The sequence below is a fragment of the Leopardus geoffroyi genome, chromosome B2 (assembly GCF_018350155.1).
Source record: "Leopardus geoffroyi isolate Oge1 chromosome B2, O.geoffroyi_Oge1_pat1.0, whole genome shotgun sequence".
Lineage (NCBI taxonomy): Eukaryota > Metazoa > Chordata > Mammalia > Carnivora > Felidae > Leopardus > Leopardus geoffroyi.
Window position 1 is genome coordinate 119697584 of NC_059332.1, and position 26499 is coordinate 119724082.

At 39.7% G+C, this 26499-nt stretch overlaps 1 protein-coding gene across 3 annotated transcripts in view; it reads right to left on the reverse strand.

Moving 5' to 3' along the window:
* The window catches only part of STX7 (syntaxin 7), a 42121-nt gene that overhangs the window by 11127 nt on the left and 4495 nt on the right, over nt 1–26499 (reverse strand). For all 3 annotated transcript variants that reach the window (XM_045499642.1, XM_045499644.1, XM_045499643.1), the window contains exons 2-5: nt 23801–23935; nt 3448–3517; nt 1170–1263; nt 338–475 (exon numbers count right to left, since the gene is read on the reverse strand). In XM_045499642.1, coding sequence (XP_045355598.1) covers nt 338–475; nt 1170–1263; nt 3448–3517; nt 23801–23885 — 387 coding nt within the window. In that variant the 5' untranslated portion in view covers nt 23886–23935. The remainder of the gene's footprint in view (nt 1–337; nt 476–1169; nt 1264–3447; nt 3518–23800; nt 23936–26499) is intronic.

Consider the following 26499-nt stretch of genomic DNA (forward strand, 5'->3'; position numbering starts at 1 on the left):
CCAGGAGTAAAGTGTTCCCTGCATTAGTCCAGACAGAAAGTGACAACTTCTAGTACAAATCAATGTGGGACTATCACTCAGGATCTGACCTCTCATCTTTTCTGACAAAATGTTCCCACATTCTTATACAGTCATCTGTAATTTTGGTTCTATATCATGGACAAAAAAACCACAACATTACAGAACTACCATCCTTCTTAAGATTGAAAAACCTGAAAATAAATATTCAAATATTAATGTCCAGAATAGTCACAGATTGTTCTGACTTAAAAAAATGCCAGTGTAGTCTTTCAAGGGAACGACATGTTCACTTCATAAGGCCCCATTAAATACTTACAGATACTCTGGAACTGGCTCTTACTCGAGCAACAAACTCTTTCTCTTTCTCAGCAGCTTCCCTCTGGACCTTTTGAAAGTTTGTCAGTGATGTCGTGAATTGAGCCACTAAGCGATCCTTCTGTATTTTCCTCTGACGCTAGACGGAAGGGGAGAAACGTACTAGAATCAAGCTGTGAAGTTCTAGAGAATTCGCAGAAGTTGTTTCACCACTACTTGGCTCTTTATTTTATTCTGAAATTTTCACTCACTCCCCAATTATGGGGCCTCACTGATTAACTCTTAATTACATTTCGACAGTGTGTCCAAATACTATGTATATTTACCACCTTGAGACAAAAGGTCCAAAATGCTGGATTTCTCACCTCATATTTCCATCCTAAAGACTGGGCCATGATTTTGAGATTATTTTGAAGTAGCTCCTTTTGTTTTCTTTTTAGGAAAATAAAACCTTGTACTCTTACCTAAGTAGTCACTTCCACTAAGTAATAAGCAAGGAAACAAATATGTGCCCCTACGAAACCTCACATCTTGAATGAGTGTGCACGTCGCAAGGAGTCAGCCCTGGAAAGCCAGGAAACAATTACTCAGGAAGCATTGTCTGAGCACTTGCTTAATTATGGGTCAGGGCAACTTCATGGAAATAATTCTTGCTTTATTGAACCACAGGATACTACCTGGGCAATTAAATATAGTTTTGTGTTCTGTGAACTAATCTCAAATACAATTTTTCCCCCTTGATTTCCTTTCTAGCATAACAGTTCAAAGACCCTACAATGCATGTGATTTCTTTCACATTCAATACATCAACAATGTGTCTTAAGGCTTGATACCTGTTCGCTGGGGGTGGTGGGCAGGGATCCAAACTCTTTAATGTACTTATCTGTCTCTTTGGCAAGTTGGTTAGTATACTGCTGCTTCTGTTGCCTACAGTGAGAAAACACACATTATTGCCAAAGAGCGAAGAGATTTAAGTTACAATGCTGCCAGTTGAATCAATCCTGATGAATACTTTGATAAAAATCCCCCCCCCCTTTTTTTTTATAGGCTGGCTCTAAATCTTCTCTATGAAAACAAAAATGTCCAGGTTCTATTTTTTGATAGATATTGAGCAAATATTACATGGAAAGTTCTTTACTCACACATGGCAACCAAGCTTTCAGAAATCAGTAGTCATTTAGAAAGGAAGATGACTGGAGCCAAAGGCAGACTGTGGGATGTGTGATGTTGCAGATAATTTGGGGGGTGGGGGGGAGCCTTTTGTCTGCATCCTGCAACTGGGAGGTTAGCTGAATAAATGACGAAGGTCTGTCGCCTGAGACTCTGTCCAGTTCTCAGGGCTGGAGGTACATGTATCCTCTCCTCTTTCTCTATCTGGACATTTGTATCCTTCTACATACTTTTAAAAAAAGAGGGGAGGAGGTAATAAATAATAATATACATTTACTATTTTTTAAGTTTGCTGTGGAAAAAATAATAGCATTTCCCTGTAAAGAGAAAGCACCGTAAGAAATAAGTTATATCAGTATCTGTATCTATCTTGCTAGCTAGCTTATCAAGTAAAAAAGTCAGATTTTTTAACTAAAGAACTTGACTAAAAACAAAATAAGCTCATACTAATGTGATGCTTTACAAATTACAACATTAGTACTTCTCATTTATATTATCTCTCATTTTAAACACCTATATGAGTCATACTTAGGATCCCGTAAAATAATGAGAGATACTATATAAGAGTATCTTAAAGCACAGATAACTGTATTTGATTGATAAGGAAGAATTACAAACTACTGTTATCTATTTACCAAGTCCACTGCCTTTAACAAAACTTTCAAAATCTTTAGGAAATGAAATACAGCTACATTTCCGGAAAGAAGACCTTACTGATATCTACTTAATCACAGTCTCCACTACCAACCTTAGCAAATATTGTAACTATTAAGAATTATGTGTTCCTATTCCATTTTAGTTTAACAAATGATGGGTTATTATTTAAACTTGGGGCATTTTTACCACCCCAACATCTCTCCACTGCAGAAAACATCAGTATAAATTAGACCTAACTATAAATTTTTCAAATTGTACTTCATAAAAAACATGATTTCCTACCATCTATCTTTGAATTTCTTGCTCTTTGCAATTTTTCTTTTCTTTTTTCTTTTTTTTTTTTTAAGTTTATTTATTTTGAGAGAGAGAAGAAGCACAAGAGGGGGAGGGCAGAGAGAGAGTGGTGACAGCGAGAATCCCAAGCAGGCTCCACACCACCAGTGCCGAGTCCGACATGGGGCCCGAACTCCCATGAGCCACCCAGGTGTCCCTGCAATTTTTTCCTTCTATAGCTAATGTTGTTTGGGATCTCATTTACTGCACATTTATCACTTGCAATTGGGCTGTAACAACACTGAATTAAGATTTAAGATTCAGGTTCAGAATAATGTTAGGCAAATCATCAAACCCCCCGAGACATATTTTCCTTACTTCGAAGCGAAACAAAAATAATTATTTTGATCTATGTATTTCACTCTAATTTTGTAAGATTCAGGTGAGAAGCTGTGTAAAAATACTGTAAAATCTGTAACACCACAAAATATCATTGCTGTTCTTCTAGCAGCATATTAATTTACTGAAACATGTATTGCATAACTTCATCAGAACTTTTTATTTTTTTTAAACAGAGGCTAATGCTTTCTGAAATTCAAAGATGTAGGTATAAGTGTTTAGAGGGCTAACAGTTCATATTGAGTAAGTACTGGATCTAAACCAAATAAAAATCTAGTCACTGAAGGAACTGTCAGCTATGGGAAGAAAATCACATAGAGAAGCTTAGAGTATCATTTTCCAAAATCCATCAGAACAACCTATTCAAGAAGTGTAAGAAAAGCAACTAAGGAAGTTCTGCTTTGCTGGAGTAAGCTAGCTCTTCAAAGAAAAACATCTGCTTACCCTGAACAAGGAAAAACCAACACAAAAGCTTGGTTCAAATAAGGTAGCTGAAAAATTTTATTAATTTTCCATTATTTCTCTGGTGAACACAACATGACATACCATCAAAGCAACCTAACAGTGTTTTTTTTTTTTTTCCTTTCTTTCTTTTTTGTATTAAATACTTACAGTTGTTGCCTAAGTTCAGGTGAATCTTGAGGCGTTCCAAGTTGATTCAGGGTCCTCTGTATTTCCACAGCTATTGTGATGGAAAATAAATGTATAATTGTTACAAATGTTAGGGCAATAGAAATTACGTCAGAAATTAATACAGGCAACTGGGCACTTAGAAAAAGAAAAATAAAGAGATGAATATAGAAAACGTTGAGAAAAAATTAAAAATGAGTGGTTTATTTAAATCTAATTAGAATAATGCATTAATTTTCAAGAGGAAATTGTGTGGGGGCGTTAACATGTAAAACTGCACTTATGATTCAGAAGTATTTTCTTCCCTGTCCCTCAGAACATTTAGAACAATGGCACACTTAGCTCTAACAGGCATAAAAACTGTAAGGAAAATAATTGCAACAGTTACACAAGTTAGTAGAATATAAAATGAATGAATTATTGTTAATAAACAAGGGAGGAAAAATAGAATTGAAATAATTAATTTGGAATTTTCTATGTAATAATAGAGGCAGGCAAGCATCATAAAGGATGTTGAAATCACAAAATAGTCGCAGAATCTCAAATTATCCCCACACAGATGACATTAGTTATAAAAGAGTTAACTTCATCTTAGATAAATTTGTTGCTTAAAACAAAATGATCAAATTTAGCAGCACCAATGAGACAACCCGGCAGGATAAGCTTCCTGATGGGATGCAATGAGAAGGTCATAATATGATCCATGCAATGTTTAACCTGAAACTAATCATGAGGAGAAAAAAATCGGACCAATCTAGATTGCAAGATAATCTACAAAAAAACTGGTCTAGGCTTTTAAAAATGTCATTGTCACGAAAGGGAAAAAAAAAAGACAAGGCAGATGGGCTTTCCAAATTAAAGAACTAAAGCACCCATAAGGCAATGTTGGATTTTGGAGTGGAATCTAAATCGGAATAAAAAACATGCTATAAAAAAAAAAAATGTGGGGCAACTGAAGAATCTTGGGTTTCGATTTTGAAATTTGAATTTGGAGAGAGAGATACTAAACAAAAGTGTAAAAACGTCAACAACTCATGAACCCAGGTAAAAGGTATAGTTCGCTGCCCTATACTTTTCTGTAGGTTTCAAACATTCAAAATTAGAAGTCAAGAGTTAAAATTCATGCTAAGCTCACAAAGTCTATAAATGCGCCAACTTTTTTTTTTTTAAAGGTTATTTCTCACAAAAGGGGAGGTCCTATAGCTTTATGCATGTGTGCAGGCAAATAAAATGTCAAGTAGAAGCTGAAAATTCATCTGAAAGTAAAGAATTTACACATTTCCAAAAACAGAAAAGAAAGTATGTTTACCATAGCAAACAAAAGAAATGAGCTATAATGCATATTTATTTTTGGTCACCTAATACCTAGAATTCTTAATTATATCCAGATCTTCTTGGTTATAATATCATGATCACTGAGAAGTATATCATCGCAGATCCAGTCTTAGGAAGAAAAAAACCCTGATTGTTAAAGCAATAAAACTGTTCTCAGAGTCTCTGCATTTTGCTTACCTCCACCAAGACTAATATGGGTCATTAATAATAAGAGACCTCGTAGCAGTCATAAAAAGAAAGGCAGACTCTTAAACGAGGTATTTGTAAACAAAAGCCAGATTTAGTCAGTGCTATTTAGATTTTATAGATACTGAAATTCCTTACAAGTCAAGTGTTCTAGCTGATGACCTTCCTCTCACTCTGAAACAATTCTTTTAATAACACAGTATCTTATAAAATGAAGTTAATTAGGAATGCTACCATGATGTTACTGCCTAACAGAATGCATTGAATTGAGTGCTAGATGCTTTTCACGAATGCTTTTTCATGAAGATATAAGTAAAATAAGGCCTCCTACTCTCTCGTCCAAAAAAGGGAAAGAAAGCACATCACGTAAACCCTGAGGGGAAGCAGGAGAGTAAATGCTTCAAATAAAGAGCTACAAAATTGGTCTGCTGTGGGAGGGTAATCAAAAAAGCCTAAATGGAGGTGGTACTGGTAACAGTTTCAAAGTGTAAGAAATGGGACACTTCAGTTCTGGAGACTGAAACCTCCGATCCCATACCTGCATATAAATTGAAATAATTACCTTACTTACTGTCTCCCTGACTTGAAAGTAAACTAGTCTTATTAGTTTTTGTATATCTAACACTCACCACATTGTTGACACTCAAGGAATACTTTATTTATTCATTCATTTTTTAAAAAGTTTACTTATTTATTTTTGAAAGAGAAAAAGATCATGAGCAGGGGAGGGGCAGAGAGAGAGGGAGACAGAGAATCCCAAGCAGACTCCATGCTGTCAGTGCAGAGCCTGAAGTGGGGCTTGAACTCACAAACCATGAGATGGTGGCCTGAGCCAAAATCAAGAGATGGACACTTAACCAACTGAGCCACAGAGGCACCCCAACACTCAATGAATATTTTAAAAGTTGACCACAAAAGGGCATTAGAAAGAACAAATCTTATGTAAGAAAGGATATGTATTTCTAACATAAAGCATCTGTAAGAAGAGAGTTAAGAAAAGGAAGGGTGCTCAACTATTCATTTATTCAACATTTACCGAGTATTCACTATGTATCAGGCACAGTGGGAGGGGTTTAGTATGTCAACACTGATTCAAGGTGATCCTTTAATTTGTAGAGCTCTACACTTAAGGCTCAAAGGTATCATGTGATCTGACAAAAGGCCGATGGAAACATATCTGAAATTACTGAATCAAGCTTAGGAGAAGTATTATGTGGCATTAGTTTAATCCTATTTTATAAACAAAAATGCTGAGAATCAGACAGAATAACTGACTTGTCCAAGAAATCAGTTATTTAGAAGAGCTAAGATTAAAAAATGTAGATTTGGGGGTTTTTAAAAGAATATTTTCAGTGTGCTACAAGGCCTAGAAGTAAAAGACTTTTTTAAAAAGATTACTGCATAATCTAGGTGCATGTATGCCAAAGTAAACAAGCAAGCAAACACAAAAATAAGTGTATGCTAACTTGGAATAAAGAATTGAGCTGTAAGTTTCATGGCCCTTCGGTGGATCACAAAGGCCGGTCAGCCTGGCTACAACTGATCAGGAAATAAATGCCTGTCCTTTCTTCAGATCTTATGAACTGGCAAGATTCCAGAGACCTCATTTTCAATGACTGGTGTTACCCTTTTACATCAGTGTCAGCAAATTACGGCCTGTTTTGTACTGCCTTCCAGCTCGGACTAGTTGTTACATTTTTAAAGAATTAAAAAAAAATAGCAAAAACAAACAACAACAAAAAAGAAGAATATGCAGGAGACCAGACGTGGCCACAAAACTGAAAATATTTACTCTTTGGCCCTTTAGAGAAAAGTTGGAGTCCCTGTCCTAAATCAGTAAAAATTGCTAAAACTTTGTATTCACAAACTCTGAGTCAGTGTGTTACTTGAATGTACTAAGTACTCACTATGTTACTAAGCCTATGTGGCATAATATTTAACAATGTTGCAAATTTTTCACCAAGCAGGCAGGTAAAGGCGGAGTTGAATTTCTGCAATTCTCAGAAAGAATAAGTAATCAGTACATCACAGGTGCTGGTTTGACAGATTATTTCAAGGGCTGCTCTCTTCTCATTAATTTAGAAAGAATTACAGTTACTTTGTTGCATACTGGAGGAAAATTTTTGCAGAGTACCCGCCAGAGTTTCATGAAACATGAAAATTAAGGAACAAATTCTTTACATAACCATAAACAGGGTCTCAAAGAAAAATTCACCTAATACACAGAGGTACGATTAAATCAAGATGCACCTCTATAAGAATGCAATGAAGACATTATTTTTGCATTACCTGCACCATTACACTTCTAGAGAGGTGACTTTAAAGAATACATCCCACTTTTCTATAACATAAAGAGAATACTACTACCTACACATCCAGAAAAGGTACATTATTATTTCCTCAAAAACAAAGCAGTCCCCTTTCTGGCTCTTACTTCAGTACAGAAGACCTATTCTATTCCACACGGGTCTGCTGCCATCTAGTGGAGTGCTTAAGAAAAATGCTCCATTGCAAAGAATAAAAATCTTTGCCATCGTAGGCAGCAGTTGGTATGAGGAGCTATGTAATGTCCCAACCTGTCAGAGGTCACTGGGGTGCGGGAGGATGCTGTCTGACCAGTGAGAGTGGCCGGCCTGAGGGAGCACCTAGGCCAGCCCTAACAGGCACATAGTGCATTCAAAGAACTATCTCCAAAAAACAGGATACGGCTATCTTCTCTTCTAAGAGTAAATATTCCCATTGCTCAACCCGAAAAAACAACTCAGAATTGTAACAGCCAATCACAGAAAAACAAAAACAAAAACAAGAAAACCGTGGCTAGGAAAACCCTTGAGCAGGTGATGTTGAGACTGACTCAGTGTCAGCCACACCACACTCAGAAGTATAATGCTGACCAGCCAGCAGCCTCGGAGCCAGACAGCCTGATTTGGAAACCTGACCTCACTTCTTCCTAGCTGCTGACCTTCAGCCGTTTACCTAATCTCTCCAAGCTATCATTGCCTCAACAGTCAAACGGAGAGAAAATTACCTCTTTCTCAATTGCCATGAACTTCAACAGAAAACGATGCGTGTAAGCACTTTGTACTGGATGTTGTAAGAATGAACTCAATACATGGAGAACTAATGGTACGAAGGGGTTTATGTCTTTCTCCTGAAAGTGAGAAGTGAACAATAAGAAAATTCTCTTTTTTTAATGTTTATTTATTCTGAGAGAGAGAGAGAGAGAGAGAGAATACAAGTAGGAAGGGGGTGTGGGGCGGGGGGGAGAGAAAATCCCAAGCAGGCTCCATGCTGATCAACTGACTCCATGATCAACGCAGGGCTTGATCTCACAACTGTGTGACCTTAGCCAAAATCAAGAGTCAGACACTCAGCCGCCCGAGCCACGCAGGTGCCCCAACAATAAGAATATTAACATATGTTAGCTAACTCATGTGAACCATGCCTTAGGAGGGTACTGAGACTTCATCATTACTGATATAGTTACGAGAACTGCAGGGATGATGTATCAATGGACACAGAATAGTTATATCCTATAATTACAAGGGAAGAGTTGCCTGACAGTGATAAGTACCTAGCAGTTATGTACAAATGATGTAATTGAAACTGAACTAGAAAACAACTAAATATTGAAAGAAATAAACAGTTTTCTTTCCTCCACTCTTTTCTCATCTATCAATCAATCCCTCTACCTGTTTCAAAGGGTACTTTCGAGTACTACAGAAGATGATACATATGAAAACATTTTGGAACGGCACAGACCTCTGTAAGAACGAAAGATGCTATCACTGGTAAATTTACTATAATTCGAGTTAGAACCATTAGGTTAGGTTCATTACAGAGTACAAGGTGCACAGGGTAATATATCATAAAAAATCTTATCGGCTAGTTGGAAAAAGTATCAACACAAAAAGGCTTTAAGAAACAAAAATGGAGTGAAATGGGACTATTTCATATATCAAGAAAAACTAAGAAACGTGTACAGTATTATACTTCTAAAAAGTGTATCACAAGTGGGAAATCCCCCCCAGAGAATCTGAAAGACAGCTACTAAAATAATTATGGGCTTTTTTCCAATATCCTATCTCATGCTCTGTCTTGTGACCTGGATAGGCAACTTATCTTCTTTGTCGGTGAAAGAATTGAAGCAAACTGTGGAGACAAAAAGGGGTAAGAGGAAGATAAGGATGAGTCTTGAGCTGAGAAGCCCGCTATGGAGTCTGCGCCTCCAGAGGCCAAGCCCACTGGTTTGCTGTGCTCTCCTTCCTGAAACTAACTAGCACACCTGCAAGCTATCTCAAATTCAGAACACTCCAAATACATTTAATTTTAAATCTCTCATTGGTTTTCTTCCCAGATATTTCAAATGTAGAAAGGCATGTAGGTTAGCAAAATGGAAATGTAGGGTATTTTAAAGCTACTGTAGATTAATAAAGAGTTAAATCTGAGGGCACAGTTCCTGGTTGTTGTTTTTTTTTATGTTTATTTTTTGAGAGAGAGAGAATGAGCGCATGAGCGGGGGACGGAAGAGAGAGAGAGAGGGGGAGAGAAGAGAATCCTACACATGTGGGGCTCTCTAACTCACCAACTGTGAGATCATGACCTGAGCGGAAATCAAGAGTCGAAAGCTCAACCAACTGAGCCACTCAGGTGCCCCGGAGGCATGGTTCTTAAAAATAAATTACAAAATCAAGCCGCTTGAAAACTGTATGTAAACAAGACTCTGGATTTCTAAGATGGCTGGAACATTACAAACTCTTCATAACAAAGATATTCAGTGCTAACATTTTATCACATGGATCTGCTCAGCTTACCTACTCTGAAGGAGCCTAGAATCAGAAGGAAGGAAAGCCCGGAGGCGGGTATGGTCCTTTGAGAAGGTGATTTGTGTAAGCAGCAAACCCAGGCAAGGACTCGCCAGTGGCCAAGCCCTACTCCTCCAGCTCTCCAGCCTTCCTGACCCACCTTCTTGACAAGCTGCCTTTCTGTCATCCACCAAATGGCCCATTAATTCTCCTTCTGCTGCAAAAGCAGCCGAGTGTTGTTAGCCATGTCATGAATTCACCTCCAGTTTGTATGGCACTGATTTCTGAACTGTTACCTCACTCCTAATTTCTGATCCATTTGCCAAGACATTGCTACTCAGATGTTGCTAAAATGGATTGAAAATGGGACATGGTTTAAGTCTGTTCCTGAATCTTCCCTCTTCTTCCCTTCCGAAGCTACAGAGAACAAAGTGGGGGGGGGAGGAAACCCACAAAAGTTTTGTTTTCAGAGAAATGAGGACAACAAAAACTTCTCAAAAATATATCCATGTGGCCCAAAGCAACAGAAAAGAGCAGATCCTGAGTGGGAAGCCACATGAGTGGGATCCCTAAGGAATAAAGGAGGCAGAGCTCCAAGATGTCACCAGCAAGTACCCACTTCCAGAAAAGTACGCTAACATTCTGAGTGGGACCAGGAACAGGGCTAAGAAGGAACCAGACACCCCCCTGGTGGAGGAGGAAGGAGGAGCCTGGGCCCTGCTAGAGGCCGCAGGCTGCTGACCTCTGAAAGTTCTTTCCCAAAGAGCAGGCAGATGCTTTACAAAAAGGTAGCTGTGTGTGGTGGGGCCACCATGGTGATGGGGGGGCCATCAGAACTGGAGGGGGAGGACCTGTCACACAAGAGGAGGTTTCAAGAGGCAGAGGGGGAAAGAAACGGTGCCTCAGGGCATGGCAGACAGTAATGAGCCCTTGAGCAGAGGGTCTCGGCTCCCCTCTCCCTTCACAGGACCCCCCCTTGGAAAACCAAATTCATTCTGTTGAGTAAGAGGAAAAGAACAGATACAGCAATCACACAAAAAAACCATAACAATTGCGGAAAAGAACAGCAAAACTCCCTTTGAAGAAAACACAGCAGGAAAAAAGGCTGCCACAACCTAGCTGGGGTGAAAATTATAGCCCAAAATAGCTCAATGAGGCCACTGCAATTTTAAAGTTAGATCCCAACTAGATGAAGTAGATGAAATGGCTAGGTACCAGGCACTGGTAAAACAGAAACTTGAGGAACTCAAGAAAGAGAAAGGCAAGTTCAGAAGGCAAGACTAAATGACAAGGAGCCTGAGACAGAATGGACACACAGACCCTGTCCCCACTCCCCATTATAGCTGTAATAACTGTTCTTCGGCCGTGCCACCTCACTGGCCCATGGTTTTAGCTCCTGGCTCATGGTCACTCTAGACTCCTGCCTCAGTTCTCCGTGATTTCAGCATACACGTTGATGATCCTTCCACCACCCTGGCTCAGTGCTTTGCATGCCCCACCCCAAGACCTTGTCCCCCATTCTACCTTAGGCACACACTCCAAGATCACATGGAATGCTGGCTCACTACCAGTAACCGTAACGCTTCTGTAATCTTACTGTCATGCACACTATTTACAAACCACCACCTCCTGTAGGTCCTGCTCACTCCCACTGGTACCTGGCTCTAACAACAAGCCTCTGCCCCACCAGGACCCTCCATCCTTTGGTCCTACCACTTTGCCAGTGTCCTCCCCATCCTCCCACATCTTCACTCGCCTCCTGGCCCAACTTCAACCCCATGGTCAGTCATCTTATTCACTCTCTTGCATATATCCTCCTCCAGCCCCTCTCTCCATTTATCTTAACTGCTTGACAAATCCAGAACTCTAGTAGAGCCTGAAACCGTGTCTCCCCTATTATACAAATGTGTCATGCAGCATTAAAGCAAACCTCTGTTAACAGACATTTTATCCTAAGACTGTGTGCTTAAATGTTGGGGAACTTGGGGTGCCTGGGTGGCTCAGCTGGTTAAGCACCAGACTTTGGCTCAGGTCGTGACCTTATGGTTCATGGGTTTGAGCCCTACATCACTCTCTGCATTGGTGCTGTGGAGCCTGCTAGGGATTCTCTCTCTCCTCTCTGCTAATTCCCCACTTGAGTTCTCTCTCAAAATAAAGAAATAAAAAAAAAAAAGTTGGGGAACTTAAAATTTAGGCTGCATGAATCCTTTTGAGTTTTATCTAGATCAAATAAAGTGTGATGCTGACTATATGATAAAATTCTCCTATGTTTCTGCATTCCATTCATTCAAATGCTCAAAATGTTGTTTTACCTGAAATAAAAGCCTGAGTCTTTACAATGGCCTGCAAGGCCTCACCCAACCCCACCCCAGCTCCTATTCTTCCCTCTGAGCTCTGTGCACACTGGCCTCCTTTCCACTCCCCTAACACCCCAGTTCTGCTCCCACCTCAGGGCCCTTGTACTTGTTATCCCCTACTACAACATCCTTTCTCCAGATCCAGATCTACCTAAGATAGTTAATGAAGGTGGCTAAACTAAACAACAGATTTTTCATGTAAGATGAAACAGTCTTATATTGGAAGAAGATGCCATCTAGGACTTTCAGAGCTAGAGAGAAGTCCCTGCCTGGCTTCAAAGCTCCAAAGGACAGGCTGCCTCTCTTGTTAGAGGCTAAGGTAGCTGGTGACTTTCAGTTGAAGCCAGTGCTCATTCACCATTCCAAAAATCCTAGTGCCCTTAAGAATTATGCTAAATCTACTCTTCCTGTGTTCTATAGATGAACATCAAAACCTAGATGACAGCACATTTGTTTACAACAAGGTTTACTGAGTTAAGCTTAAATAATTACTTAAAATTAAGCCCACTGTTGAGACCTACTGTTCAGAAAAAAGATTCCTTCCAAAATATTACTGCTCATTGACAAATGTGCCTGGTCACCCAAGAGCTCTGATGGAGATTACAATGAGATTACTGTTGTTTTCGTTGCTGCTAACACAACATCCATTCTGTAGCCCATGGATCAAGGAGTCATGTCAACTTTCAAGTCTTATTATTTAAGAAACACATTTCATAAGGCTATGGCTGCCACAGATAGCGATTTCTCTGATGGATATGGGCAAAGTAAATTGAAAACCTCTGGAAAGGATTCACCATTCTAGATGCCATGAAGAATATTTGTGATTCATGGGAAGAGGTCAAAACATCAGTATTCACAGGGGTTTGGAAGAAGTCAATTCCAACCCTTGTGGATGACTGTGAAAGATTCAAGACCAGTGGAGGAAGTAACTGAAGGTGTGGTGGAAACAGCAAGAGAACTAGAATTAGAAGTGAAGCCTGAAGATGGGACTGAGTTGCTGCAATCTTATGGTCAAACTTGAATATAAAAGGCGTTGCTTCTTATGGATGAGCAAAGAAGGTGGTTTCTTGAGATGGAATCTACTCCTGGTGAAGATGCTGTGAAGATTGTTGAAATGACAGCAGAGGATCTAGAATATTACATACACTTAGTTGATAAAGTAGCAGCAGGGTTGGAGAGTGTTGACTCCCAATTTTCAAAGAAGGTCTACTGTAGGTAAAATGCTACGAAACAGCATTGCACGCTACAGACAAACCGTTCGTGAAGGGGAGGGTCGAGAGACGCGCTAAACTTCACTGTCATCTTATTTTAAGAAATTGCCACTGGCACCCCAACCTCCAGCAACCACCACTGCTCAGTCAGCAGCCATCAACTTTGAGGCAAGTCCCTCTTCCAGCAAAAAGATTATGACTCCCTGAAAGCTCAGATGATGGCCAGTATGGTTAAAAATAAAGCATTTTTTAGTCAAAGCATGTACATCGTTTCTTTAGATATTGTACATTTAATAGGCTATAGGATAGTATAAATATAACTTGATATGCATTGGGATATGGAAATTTAACTTACTTTATTGGTCTGCAACCAAATTCCCAGTATCTCCACAGGTATACCCGTAGTTAAAAGATACTAACTTACATACCTTCTAGAGATTTTTGAACAAAGCAGGGTGTACAGGCAATAGTATACAACTAAAATCACTTGGGCCATCTTGCCCAGCTCTCCTCCCAAGCCCCAACAGCACAACAGCTCTGTGTATTCACAAATAAGCAGCCCTCATTTGGATTTTTTAGCTAAAAGCTTTCACAGTCCTCAATAAGAAAATAATAGTCCACAGGCTAGGAGGGAATCTTATAGATGTCTGTGGGCATTCTCTTGGACTTTAAATGGGATAAAGACCAAACTACCCCAGAGAAGTGGATGGCCATACTCAGTATCAGTAACATGCTCCTGCAACAATGGTTTCTTCAAATAATGACTAAGATAATGAATGACACTCCAACAAGAAGAAAGACTGGGAAAAATAAATGTACCAAGACTTACAGAACACTGTTTTGTAAGACTTTTAGGTTCTTGCAAATAAATGAATAGGCAAATCAATTAATAACAGCTTTGGGAAAAAGTCTAGAAGAGTATAATAGGCAATTACTCTTTAATGGAAAATACTGCTCAGTAATTGGTAGAGAAATGACAAAAAAGAGTCCAAGAGATGAGGACAAGAAGTGTCAAAGCTATTGCAGGAAACCAAAACTAAACCACCTGGCCTACATCTGCTATTCAGCTCCCACACCAACACTGAGCTAACTAAATGCACAGACAGGCTGTACCACAAGGCAGTTGAGAGGTTACTACATAACCCATCACAAACTTTAATTTTAATAAAACAGAGGCTACTCTGTAATAAACAATTACTAGGCATATTAACTATATTTATAGTTAAAAAAAGAATATTATAATGTTTTTAATAAGATGGGTGAGGAAAGATACATGAGAATTTAATCAGCATCACACTATATCTATATAGACCTCAGAAGGATTCACGTGTGGAAGAAGCATATGTGGTAAGTTCTCCAATATTTAAATATGTAATCTTAGGATAAAATGTCCATTAACAGAGGTTTGGTTAAATGATGCGTGGCACACTCATATAATGGAAAATTATTTGGCCATAATAGACAAAAGCGTAAGCAGCAAACAAAATAAGCATACAGTGACCTCGTTTTCATTAAAAAAAAAAAAAAAAAGAATCTATGTATAAATACTTCTGTAGCCATTAGATTCACATTCAGTCATAAACAGCACTCATGTTCAGTCATGTAGGAAAAGCCACCAGAGAAAAGAAAAGTTGTCACTCTTTGAAAATTCTCTTGGATAAGACATTAATTTCCACACCTAGTTCTCTATTCTGTGTCAACACCTTAGGCATGAAGCAAATTACAACAATGAAATCAAAGCTACTAAAGTTTTTCTCCTCAAGGGGGAAAAAAAAAAAAATCCAACCAAACATTTTCAGATGTATGATGTTAAAAGTAGATATGTCAAATAGCAAGTTAGGAGAGGGTCGGAGGGAGGGAAAAGGAAGGAGAGAGAGGGAGAAAGAATGAGGTTTCAACTCCTCCTCTATAAACTACCATCCACCAATAGCCACCAACAGACTACCCCAGAAAAAAAAAAAAAAAAAAAAAGAAAAAAAAAAGGAACATCCCCAATTCCTGGGTAAATCCACAGTTCCAGTAAATTTGTTAACTCCTCAGGACTGAGGTCTTTTGTAAAGAAAAGTGTGGCCAGGCACCAAAAAAGAGAAGTTGATGATACTAGTTTCCCTTCTGTGCAGTCATGTGTTAGATGCAAAAACAAGTGCCTCTTTCACTAGACTCGAATCAAAATAGCTGTGTTCACTCTCAAAAGTAACCAAAGGACTCACACATTTATACAGACTTTATATGTCATCTCAAATCCTAAGAACCTTATGAGGACAAGAGCCAAGCACTGATTCTTGTTAATAAATAAGCAAAGTACCCACAGAGAATGAGAGCTAAGTACAACACAAAGAAAACCAATATTTTTGCAACTCTACACAGTCTGTGTAGAACTAATCAATAGGAGATAAATGATAAAAAATGAAACAATGAAGATTCAACATAAACATTTCCAGTCACCTTCCCTTAACCTTCACGACACGGGTTTAAGGTCACACATTTTATACCTCCCTAGAAGTTTCTGCTTTCCCAAACCTTCTGGAATGAACACACATGTACATATGACATATTATGCATATTTTAGCAGAAAACTCCTGTACTCATAAAATTCGACTCGGTATATTTTATGTTACCAATAGATCCAATTTGTTCATTTTCCACAGGCTAACTTTTAGACTCTCTTTCAGATTATTCTTTTTTAAAAATACTCAAATGTCAGAATTCTCTTTAGTGCTGGTGAAAATTTTATTTCAATGGCTATGTTTCATGGTCAGCTGCCGATATATTCTATTTATCAATTTCTTTGAATTCATACCTTAATTAATGTAGACACGATTCACACCAGAATCCCTTGTGACTACAACTCTCCCATCTTCTAATTCTCACAAGTAGTATGTAAGTCTTAGTGGAACTCTAGCTAGTCTTGGCAAGGCTATTTCAATTATGGAATTTTATTTATTTTTTTTAATTTTTTTTTAATGTTTATTAATTTTTGACAGAGAGAGAGAGAGAGAGAGAGAGAGAGAGCATAAGTTGGGGAGGGGCAGAGAGAGAGGGAGACACAGAATCCGAAGCAGGCTCCAGGCTCTGAGCTGTCAGCACAGAGCCCGACGCGGGAATTGAACTCACAGACCGCGAGATCATGACCTGAGCCGAAGTCAGACGCTCAACCGACTGAGCCACCCAGGTGCCCCTATCGAATTTTAAAAGTATGTGTTATGGATCCAGATATGGCAATTTGGCATATGCAGAATAATCCTGCATATGTTAGAAGAGCTTTCAAGATTCTTTAAAGCGTTGGTTAGAGTTGTAGCCTATTAAATGTCAAGAGAGGCCATAAGCCAGCCCACAGAAAATATGTATAAGAAAATCATGTCCTGGAAAGTGAAAGAGCTTACTCAAGGTCACACTGGCATTGGGATCCAATTTCAGGAAATGTGCATGCACTCACATAGAGCTTACTCAATTAGAAACCTTTCCTACTGTCTCATTCATTTTCCTAACTCAGTGACATTCTGAAAAGTCTGATTCTAATCAGGGAATTGCAATATAAATCACAATGAGACAGAACTATGGCTAGAATGGGTAAAAGTTAAGACTGTAAATGTCAAATGTTGGCAAGGATTTGGAGCAAAATGAACTCTGATACACTAGCTGGTGGGAGTATTACCTGGTACAACTACTTTATGTAACTACCATAGGTAAACGCATACATACCCTATAACTCAGCGACCCAACTCTTAGGTAAACACATGAGACAAAAGAACACGTAAGAATGTTCAGCATTGTTCATAATAGCAAAAAATAAAGACAAATAAAAAATCCAGACACTCCAAATGTTCATGAACAGTAGAAAGAATAGACTATGGTCTGTTTGGATATGGAATACTATGTAACAATGAAAACAAATGACCTATAGCTACATGTAATACCATGGATGAATTGCTTAAACAGAATGGGAGAAAGAAGTCCAACATAAAACATAACACTTGACTCTATTAAAGTGAAGAAACTGGCAATATTAATCAGTGATATTGGAAGTTATCTTCTTAGCGTATGGAGTGGGTGACACAAGAGAAGGGCTTCAGGGGGCTGGTAATGTTGTACTTGCATGTGTGGTATTGTAACAGATGATTCATGGAGCTATACCCTAATAATTGGTGTACTACTCTATGTACTCTAGTTCTATTTTTTAAAGATAAAAAAATGTCTTTAATTATGTGATGGTTTTCAATATATTTATTCTGCTTCTTTCAAAAACATGAGTTATTTCTGTGTGTTCTGAATACACTTGTCTATATTGTTTGTTTGTGCAAGGATTAATGGCCCCAGGGAAAATATCCTACTCTGGTTTACCTTATATAACAGCCATTGCAACCCACAAAGGTTTGCTTATCCTTGTACTATGCATCGCTGGTAGGAGTTTGCTTCAAAAAAAAAAAAAAAAATACAGACAGGTGATAAAGGGTACATGGGTGTATACCTCATTTCCAGATACTACTAATAAAAATGTTACTTGTCAACGTCTCAATCCAAAGCTGAGAGTTAAATCTAAGCATTTCTTTGATGCACGATGATCTTCTAGACCTGGGATAACAAACTGTTTATTTACATGCCAACTCCAGTCTACTGGGAATGGTTGCCTGGAGCACTGGGTTGAGAAAGACTGGATGTCATGGTAGGGCCATGGACGGAGCATTGTCTATGCCACAGACAAAGGATGGAGCAGCTGGGGCACAAATACCTAGCTGACTCTGTGACAGAGTCAACAGAATACCTTCCCTCATAGGACAAAAATATTTTCTTAATCAAGATCACATTGGGATCCAAATAACTTTCCTCACTGCTTCTACCTCCCCCCCAACCCCGTTGCCTTACATATGATCTATCAATAAAATTCCATATTCAGGAAGATTTTCAAATAGTTTCATTAAGACAAAAAGAATTTTTTTCCTTATTTTAAACTCTCCACAGACAAATCCCTAATAAAATTCTAGTTTGTTATACCTATTACTCAAAAAATTGTTATTTTAATGTAATCTATTTCTAATATATTTTATATTTAAGTATTTACAATATTTATATATGTTGTTTAATATAAATTATGGTAATATGGTTTAAATACTTTGCTAGCAAAGCAAATTGATAAGACTACAGATTATTTTGAACAAAAACTACCTTAAGGCAAAAAAAAAAAAAAAAGCTTAAAAACATTGTATTTCATCTATTCTACTCTTTGCAAAAGAGACCTGTCAGAATACACTAGTTAAAAAAAATTCTAATCTTCATATATGTTACTCTTAGATCCCTCCAAGAATCAAAAATTTTTGATTGCTATTTTTTTTGTTAAAAACTCAACTATACAAGTTCATATTTTATAATTTTTCACTGATCTTAACCAAAATTAATATGAAAATAAACTTTCCCCACTGAAGTGTTTATGAAGACTTTAGCTCTGGTTGAACAGATGCACATATTCCAACGACAAGGGTATTACCCTTCTTACAGTATATTCTCCAGAGATTTCTTTTTTACAAGTAGATAATTTGTACTGACACAAATTTACAAGACACAGATGTAAAGAGAAACACCTAAATGCGGTGCAAAGTACCATCTTATTCGATCATGGTATTATTAGCATTGCCAGATGGAAAAAAATGAACTGAAATTTCACACTTCTGCCTTTCACTTCCACGTGATTTCTTCATAGTCCTTATCGGTGATGTGCGCTGGCTGGTAGGTTAGATCTTTACCAGTAACTAACTCTACCTAATCTAAATTTCCCTTCATTCATTCAGTGAATCTCAGAATTAGAAACAACACATAGTGATGATTGTTTTCGCTAAATCCAAGACCCCAAGTCTCAAATGAGTACTCAACCTGCCCAACAACCCTTCGTTACCTCTGTGGTATGTCAATCCTCTCAACTGTCAACACTACAACTCATCACTTTCTCTTCTTTCCATAAACGTCCAACAGCCTTCCATCCCACTCCCTGTCTGATACCTCTGCCTCCTAGTTCATGTAAGAACAGCTCACTCGGACAGGAACTCTCCCTTCTTTGCCCACCACACTTACCATCCACCCCACACTCTGCCTGGACTTGTACAGTGGACGACAGGCAAACTGAACACTGGTGATCTGTTTCCCTCTCCCTCTCGCCTTCAGAGACCTTTCTTTTGCAATTATACTCTCCTGGATTCTCTCTTTTGTGGTGGAAAAATGCAACCACTTATTTGGCCCTCTTTCTACTTCCATGGTGGAATCTGCCAGTTGCCCACTAAATACTGGTTTCTCCCTTCTTAAATGGAACAAGACCTAATTTTAGTGAGCACACTGTAATCCAGCCTTCCTAGCAGCTAGGTGTAGCTATGTGACTGTATCTAAACTCTGATCAATAACACAAGCAGAGGTGAGCAGGATTCTAGGAAGTCTCTTTAATTGAAAAAGGGTCAGTCCTTCTCCCTCTTTTTTTTTTTCATTTACATTCACAACACGAACAGAGGACCATTCTCTTCAAAGTCACCAGTTTGCCTCATCAAATTCAGTGCTAAAATTTTTAGTCTCTTGGCAGCATTAGACACAGATGATGCCTCTCTCAGTCTTGAAACTTTTTTTTTTTTTTGATTTCTGGAAATCCACCATATCCTGATTTTCTTCTTACCTCACTGGTCACTCTGATTCTTCACACTTTCTCCCTGCCTTCCAGGCTTCTACATTTTTTAATGCTCCAGCTCTCTTCTCTTACTCCTTTGTGATTATTTTAGACCTACGGTTTCAAATACCGTTTGTACTCCGGTATCATTCTGATCTCCAAATTCATGTATCTAAACTAGATATCTGGCATCTCCCCTTAGATGTTTAAAAGACATCTCGAACTTCACTTAGCCAAAACAAAATTCTCCCCATTTCCGAACTGTAGTCCTTCTCACCTCAGTATATACTCACCACTATTGACTTGGTTGCTTAACACAAAAGCCATGCAGGCACCCTGGACTACCCTCTTTCATTCTTAATCCACCCACACTCAGCAGCAAATCTTGCTGGCTCTGCCTCCAAAGAATATCCATCAGTTCTCTGTCCCCACTGCCACCACCCTGGTACAAGCCAACACCTCCCTCATCAGACCCAGAGATGGCCATCGTGTCCCCACCCCAAATTCTCCAAAGTCTATTTTCTAAGCAGCAGCAGCCAAAGCAATATGACTGTGTGTCTCCCTTCTTAGAATGAAACCTAAACTCCCCAGACGGCCTCTGAGGCTCTGGGTGGCCTGCTCAGTCTCCTCTCTGATTTCCTCTCTAGCCACTCCTGCCTCAGGTGCTGTGTTCCAGCCGCACTGGACTTCTCTTTCCTATTTTCTGAACACCCCAAGCTGTGGACTGCTTCAGGAGTTTACTGCCAGCTCCCTGGCTCCATCTAAATGCTCTTGTCCTGTATCTTCTCAGTACCAGCGCCTTCTCCCTCTCACTCGCTCAGAGGACCAGCTCAGCTATGGGAGCTTCCCCACAGTCACCTGCTCTCACAGCATGCTCATTTTCATCACAGGAAACCATGTTGTTCATTAATGTTTTTTTTAACCCTCTGCTTTTCCTTACACTACGACCCACATGAGAAAAGGGCCTTGTGGACTTTGCTTACTGCTGGATTCCCAAGGGTCTGGTACGATGACTGGCCAGCAGTAGGTGCTCAATAAATTATTTGCTGAATGAAGGCAGAATATCATAATTACAAGTCACTCAGTTGGAACCATTACTCCAGTGTTTAAACCTCTCAATACCAGACCTGAGAAATAGTATCTGACCACCATGTGCTGGTCGCTCCTCCTGAGGGTAGCCATTCCATCCCTGAATCACCAGGATTATTCAAAAGCCCTATTCCTCCTAGAGCTGACGTCTGGCTACTGTTGCTTTGTTCCTTTGCGAAGGCCTTCATGATCACGCAGAATGCATTTCTTGTATTTTACACAAGACCGTGCTTCAGTAGCTGAAGGTGGGGACTGTGGCTTCTCACGGCCAAATGGTCCCAGGCTTCTTGGCCCCTCTCCACAAGGCAGAGTTGTGGGTCTTACCACCACCCTCCCCCACACACCAAAGCTGCCCTGAATCACAGTGCAGTCACATACTTAGCTACCAATTATGCCAGGAGTATGCAACTCTTGTTCAATTTATCACTTCCCATCTAGCAGATCAATCAACCTCTTTCTCGGGAACATGACTTGATTTAAGTGAACTCTTACCTCCTACCAGTTCAAGCTCACAAATAATCTCCAATCCGCGTATCTTTCATACACTAGGTGCTTACTGCCTCTATAATCTCAGAGCCTACAGTCACTCTTCCTCCTCTTCCTAGAATTCCTAATGCATTTATCTTTCCCAGCACGGAAGACCTGCACTGTCCTCTGGAGTAAGGCCTCCTGGCCTCCTTTCTTGCATAAAGGTCCTGACTTTTCCACACATCTAAATTAAAATTACAGTCTCTCTTAATTTTCACACATTAGCCTGAGGCAAACCAGCAATATATATATATTTTTAACGTCATTTATTTATTTTGAGCGAGAAAGAAAGGAGGGGAGGGGCACAGACAGAGAGAGACAGAGAGAGAATCCCAAGCAGGCTCCATGCTTAGCTTAGAGCCCGACATGGGGCTTGACCTCACAGCCACGAGATCATGACCTGAGCCAAAATCAAAAGTCGGATGCTTAACTGAATGAGCCACCCAGGTGCTGCAGACCAGCACTATTTCTAACAAAGAGAAAAATTCTTATTTTCTTTGGCTTTTATATCATATCGCTGTGCACAACAGCACTTTTTTTTTTTTTTTTTTTAATTTTTTTTCAAGGTTTATTTTTGGGACAGAGAGAGACAGATCATGAACGGGGGAGGGGCAGAGAGAGGGAGACACAGAATCGGAAACAGGCTCCAGGCTCTGAGCCATCAGCCCAGAGCCCGACGCGGGGCTCGAACTCACGGACCGCGAGATCGTGACCTGGCTGAAGTCGGACGCTTAACCGACTGCGCCACCCAGGCGCCCCTAACAACAGCACTTTTTTTAGTGCCATAATCTAATCCTTTTAATCCTTTGGCCTCCAAAACATGCTGACATTTCACTGAAATCACTTGGGTAGAGTAGTAACTTCTGGGAAGTTAATGATTAGATAAGAACACATGGTTTGGTCATCTGAAAACATTCTGTATTTTCACAGTGTGTTAACACATTCTGGTAAAGAGAGCAGTAAACTTTAAGCTAAAGAATAACACTGTATTAACACACTCCAAAAGAGAGTTCAGTTACTCCAAAAGAGAGGCCAGAATACTGACCACTACAAGGTGACTAGAATAGTCCTCATGTGATTAGCTATGATTCAGAAACAAATGTGAAACAAACAAACAAAAAAAAACTATAGGCTCAAATCTGCTACAGTGATCTTTTAAAAAATTTATATCTGTATCTATCTCCCAAGGAGTAATAATTTCCAATAAAATGCTACACGGGCTTAGTCTAGTAGCACTGTGTTTGATAGGTGTAGCACAGTTGTTTGTGGGAACCCTGAGTTATCTTCTAGATCTGCCTCAATGGATTAAAACGTCCCCTCTGTCAGTTAATCCCTGCTCCTTAAGGGCACGGTCCTTTAGACTATGTATGTTCCCTTTCCCTTTTCCTGTTTTAAGTAAACATAAACTCTTTGTAGGGCTCCCCAGTTCCAAACCTAGGGAATTTAGTCAATAAGTCTCTTTAGTCTCATCCAGAACCAGATGGTTTTAAAGCAAATATAAGTCTCTATCTTTTTTTTTTTTAAGTTTATTTTTATTTATTTTGAGAGGGAGAGAGAGGCAGAGAATTCCAAGCAGGCTCCGCACTGTCAGCACAGAGCCCAACAAGGGGCTTGATCCCACAAATCATGAGATTATGATCTAAGCTGCAATCAAGAGTAGGACGGGGGCACCTGGATGGCTCGATCAGTTGGGCATCCCACTTCAGCTCAGGTCACGATCTCATGGCTTGTGGGTTCAAGCCCTGTGTCAGGCTCTGTGCTGACAGCTCAGAGCCTGGAGCCTGCTTTGGATTCTTTGTTTCTCTCTGCCCCTCCCCCACTCATTCTCTCTCTCTCCCTCTCTCTCTCTCTCTTTCAAAAATAAACATAAAAAAAAAAGGAGACTTAACCAACTGAGCCATCCAGGTCCCCCAAATATCTATCCTTTTAAAGTTTTATTTCATTAATGAAATAGTGTATTATGTGCCTGGCACTCTACAGAAAAATGCAATTAAGTGTTATCTCTTCTAATATTATTGTCTTTTGTATTCACTCTAAAGAGTTCTGGCCTTTTTCTTTTTTCTTTTCATTTTAAGAGTTCTAACCTTCTAAAATCTGTTCCTGCTCTCAGTCACTGGAGTTGTCCTGTTATGAACCCAATTTTAAGAATTAAAAACAGTGACGTCAACTTAAATTTCTACTTACAACATTGTGTGATCTTCTGGATATTGGAAGAGATACGCTGGGCCAGTAGGGCAGGGTCACCACCAACACCCGGAGTGTAAGACATAGCTGATTTACTTATTCACTAATTTCATCAGATGTCACCTAAGCAGTCACCTAAAAAACAGAATCACATAATTGTATTTTTGAAGCATTGGCCTAAGTTTCAAAATTATCAATCTGGGAGGTTGATTAACCTAACAGGGTTGAAATATAGCAAAGGGACACATCAAATAGAAAAATTCTCATGGCTTTCAAAAATACTGGCTTTCAAAGGACACAGTCATGTTAAACAACTAAAATAAGGTTCAAACTGTACATTCCCTTGGAAAACTTTTAAGTGAAAGTAACCAAATCCCTTTTACGTGTATATTCTTAATTGTTTATATATTTTCTCCTTAACTGAACTGCAAGCAACTATAAAGCGGGGCCCACATGCTATTTATCTTTCTTTCTCCAACATTTAAAACAACTCCCGACACAGAACAGCTATTTACATATCTATTAAATGGTACACAAACTGCAGGGTGTCCCCAGAAATGTCACCATATCTAATTTAACACACACAGGAAGAGCTTAGGAATATATGACTAGCGGGTGTCCAAATTTAATAGGAAAGGTCCACTTTGAGAGAGGCACGGCTGACAAGTGAGGGGGGAAAAAAAAAAAAGGAACGTTCCATAAAATGCTCATAACACCTTCCAACAGAGCAAAGAGAACAGCTCTCTTCTTCCCGAGACTGGCATTAGGACAGGAAGCAAAGCTGGGGCACCGCGACAGGAAGGAGGCAAGAAGGAATTTTCTTCTTCAGTCCACACACCACACACCTCTTGGGGTTTGGAAAAAAGGATGGAAAGGGTGTCCCTGCATACAGGACTGTGTCCGGCACAGACTCAACGCCACGCCCATCTTTCCACCGAGCACGCTGCAGGCTGCAAAGTTGCAGGCAGGCAATTTGTCCGGCAGCTCTCTGTTGAGAGTCAGCTACATGCCTGGCATCAAATGGGCACTAGGGAGTCGCAAGCCAACAAAACAACAAACATAAAGAACCTGCCTAATTCAAGTGTGTCATTTAGAAGAGTGGATAAATGGGGCGCCTGGGTGGCGCAGTCGGTTAAGCGTCCGACTTCAGCCAGGTCACGATCTCGCGGTCCGTGAGTTCGAGCCCCGCGTCGGGCTCTGGGCTGATGGCTCAGAGCCTGGAGCCTGTTTCCGATTCTGTGTCTCCCTCTCTCTCTGCCCCTCCCCCGTTCATGCTCTGTCTCTCTCTGTCCCAAAAATAAATAAATGTCGAAAAAAAAAAAAAAAATTTAAAAAAAAAAAAAAAAAAAAAAAGAAGAGTGGATAAAGTAAAACAGCAAAAGCAACGTAAATCAGCAAAAGGTCATGTGCAGGCAAAAGTGAGAGGCTGGGAAAAGGAAATTTCACTATGGCTCCTATCTAGAAAGAATTAACAAAACACAAACAGAAGATCTGGATACTGGGCATGACTGGTATGGAGAGTGACTAAGGCAAAGACATGAAGCTTGGGATGGGTAGACCCAGAACATACGCAAAGGGCAAACTCAGTGTGTCATTTCTCAAAGAAAGGGGTGGGTGCCAGTCAACCCTGGATCAGATGATTCATGGTGGGGACAAGTGGGAGACAGCATAGAAAGAGAGGACTGACCCAACGTGTATTGCATATCTGTGAAATGAAAAGCATTTCACATAGATCGTCTAATTTAATTTTCAAAATCTCCTCTTTAAAGTAGATAGTAGCAAATAAACCTTGTTTTAACAACGAGCAAACTGAGGCTAACAAAGATTAAGTAACGCTAAAGGTAATTGAACCCACCTACCAGCTGGACGTGGGGTTCAGCCCCAGGGTTTTGGTTCCAAAGCTACCCATGACAGCTACCACACAAAACTAAAGTCACGAAAGAGGGCGCTGGAAACTAGGGTTACATTGAATATATCGCAATAAGAAAGCACTGGAGATTTCTGGCAGGGGAGAAGAGGGCACAAGCAAATGTGTGTCTTGTTCTTAGGGTAGGTGCCGGCAGGAAGTGCAAGGGTAGAACTTTTGGGATAAGTAGATCAGTGCTGGCTCCATGTCAGAAACTGGTGCATCGTGGAACGTGCCTGGCCACCCTGGAATTCCTGGAGCTTTTAGGTACTCTTCATTCTCCTTCATTGATCCACAGGTCCAATTTATCTATTCTGGCCCTTCGGATCTCACCAAGTCATCCAGAGAGACCCAAATCTCAACTCAGGTGGTAGAACTGCTTCGGCAGGTGGCAGATAGCTTTGCACTTAGGCCTGCAGCCACCTAAAGAGCTGGGGCCCAGAGAGGAGAAGACAGGACCTGGGGATTCAATGAAACCAACACTATCACAAGCATCCCACAAACCACCAATTAGATCTCTAAATTCTGCAAGGTTTTTTGTTTTCAGTAAGAGCTTGAGATACAATTCAAAACCACAGGATTCACCCATTTAAAGTGTACAATCCCATACACCTGAATCTAATATAACACTGTATGTTAACTACACTGGAATTAAAATTAAAAAAAAAAAGGCAATTCTATTGGTGTTTTATTTTTATTAAAAAAAATTTTTTAATGCTTATTTTTGATAGAGAGAGAGAGAGAGAGAGAGAGAGAGAGCACAAGCAGGGGAGGGCAGAGAGACAGGGAGACA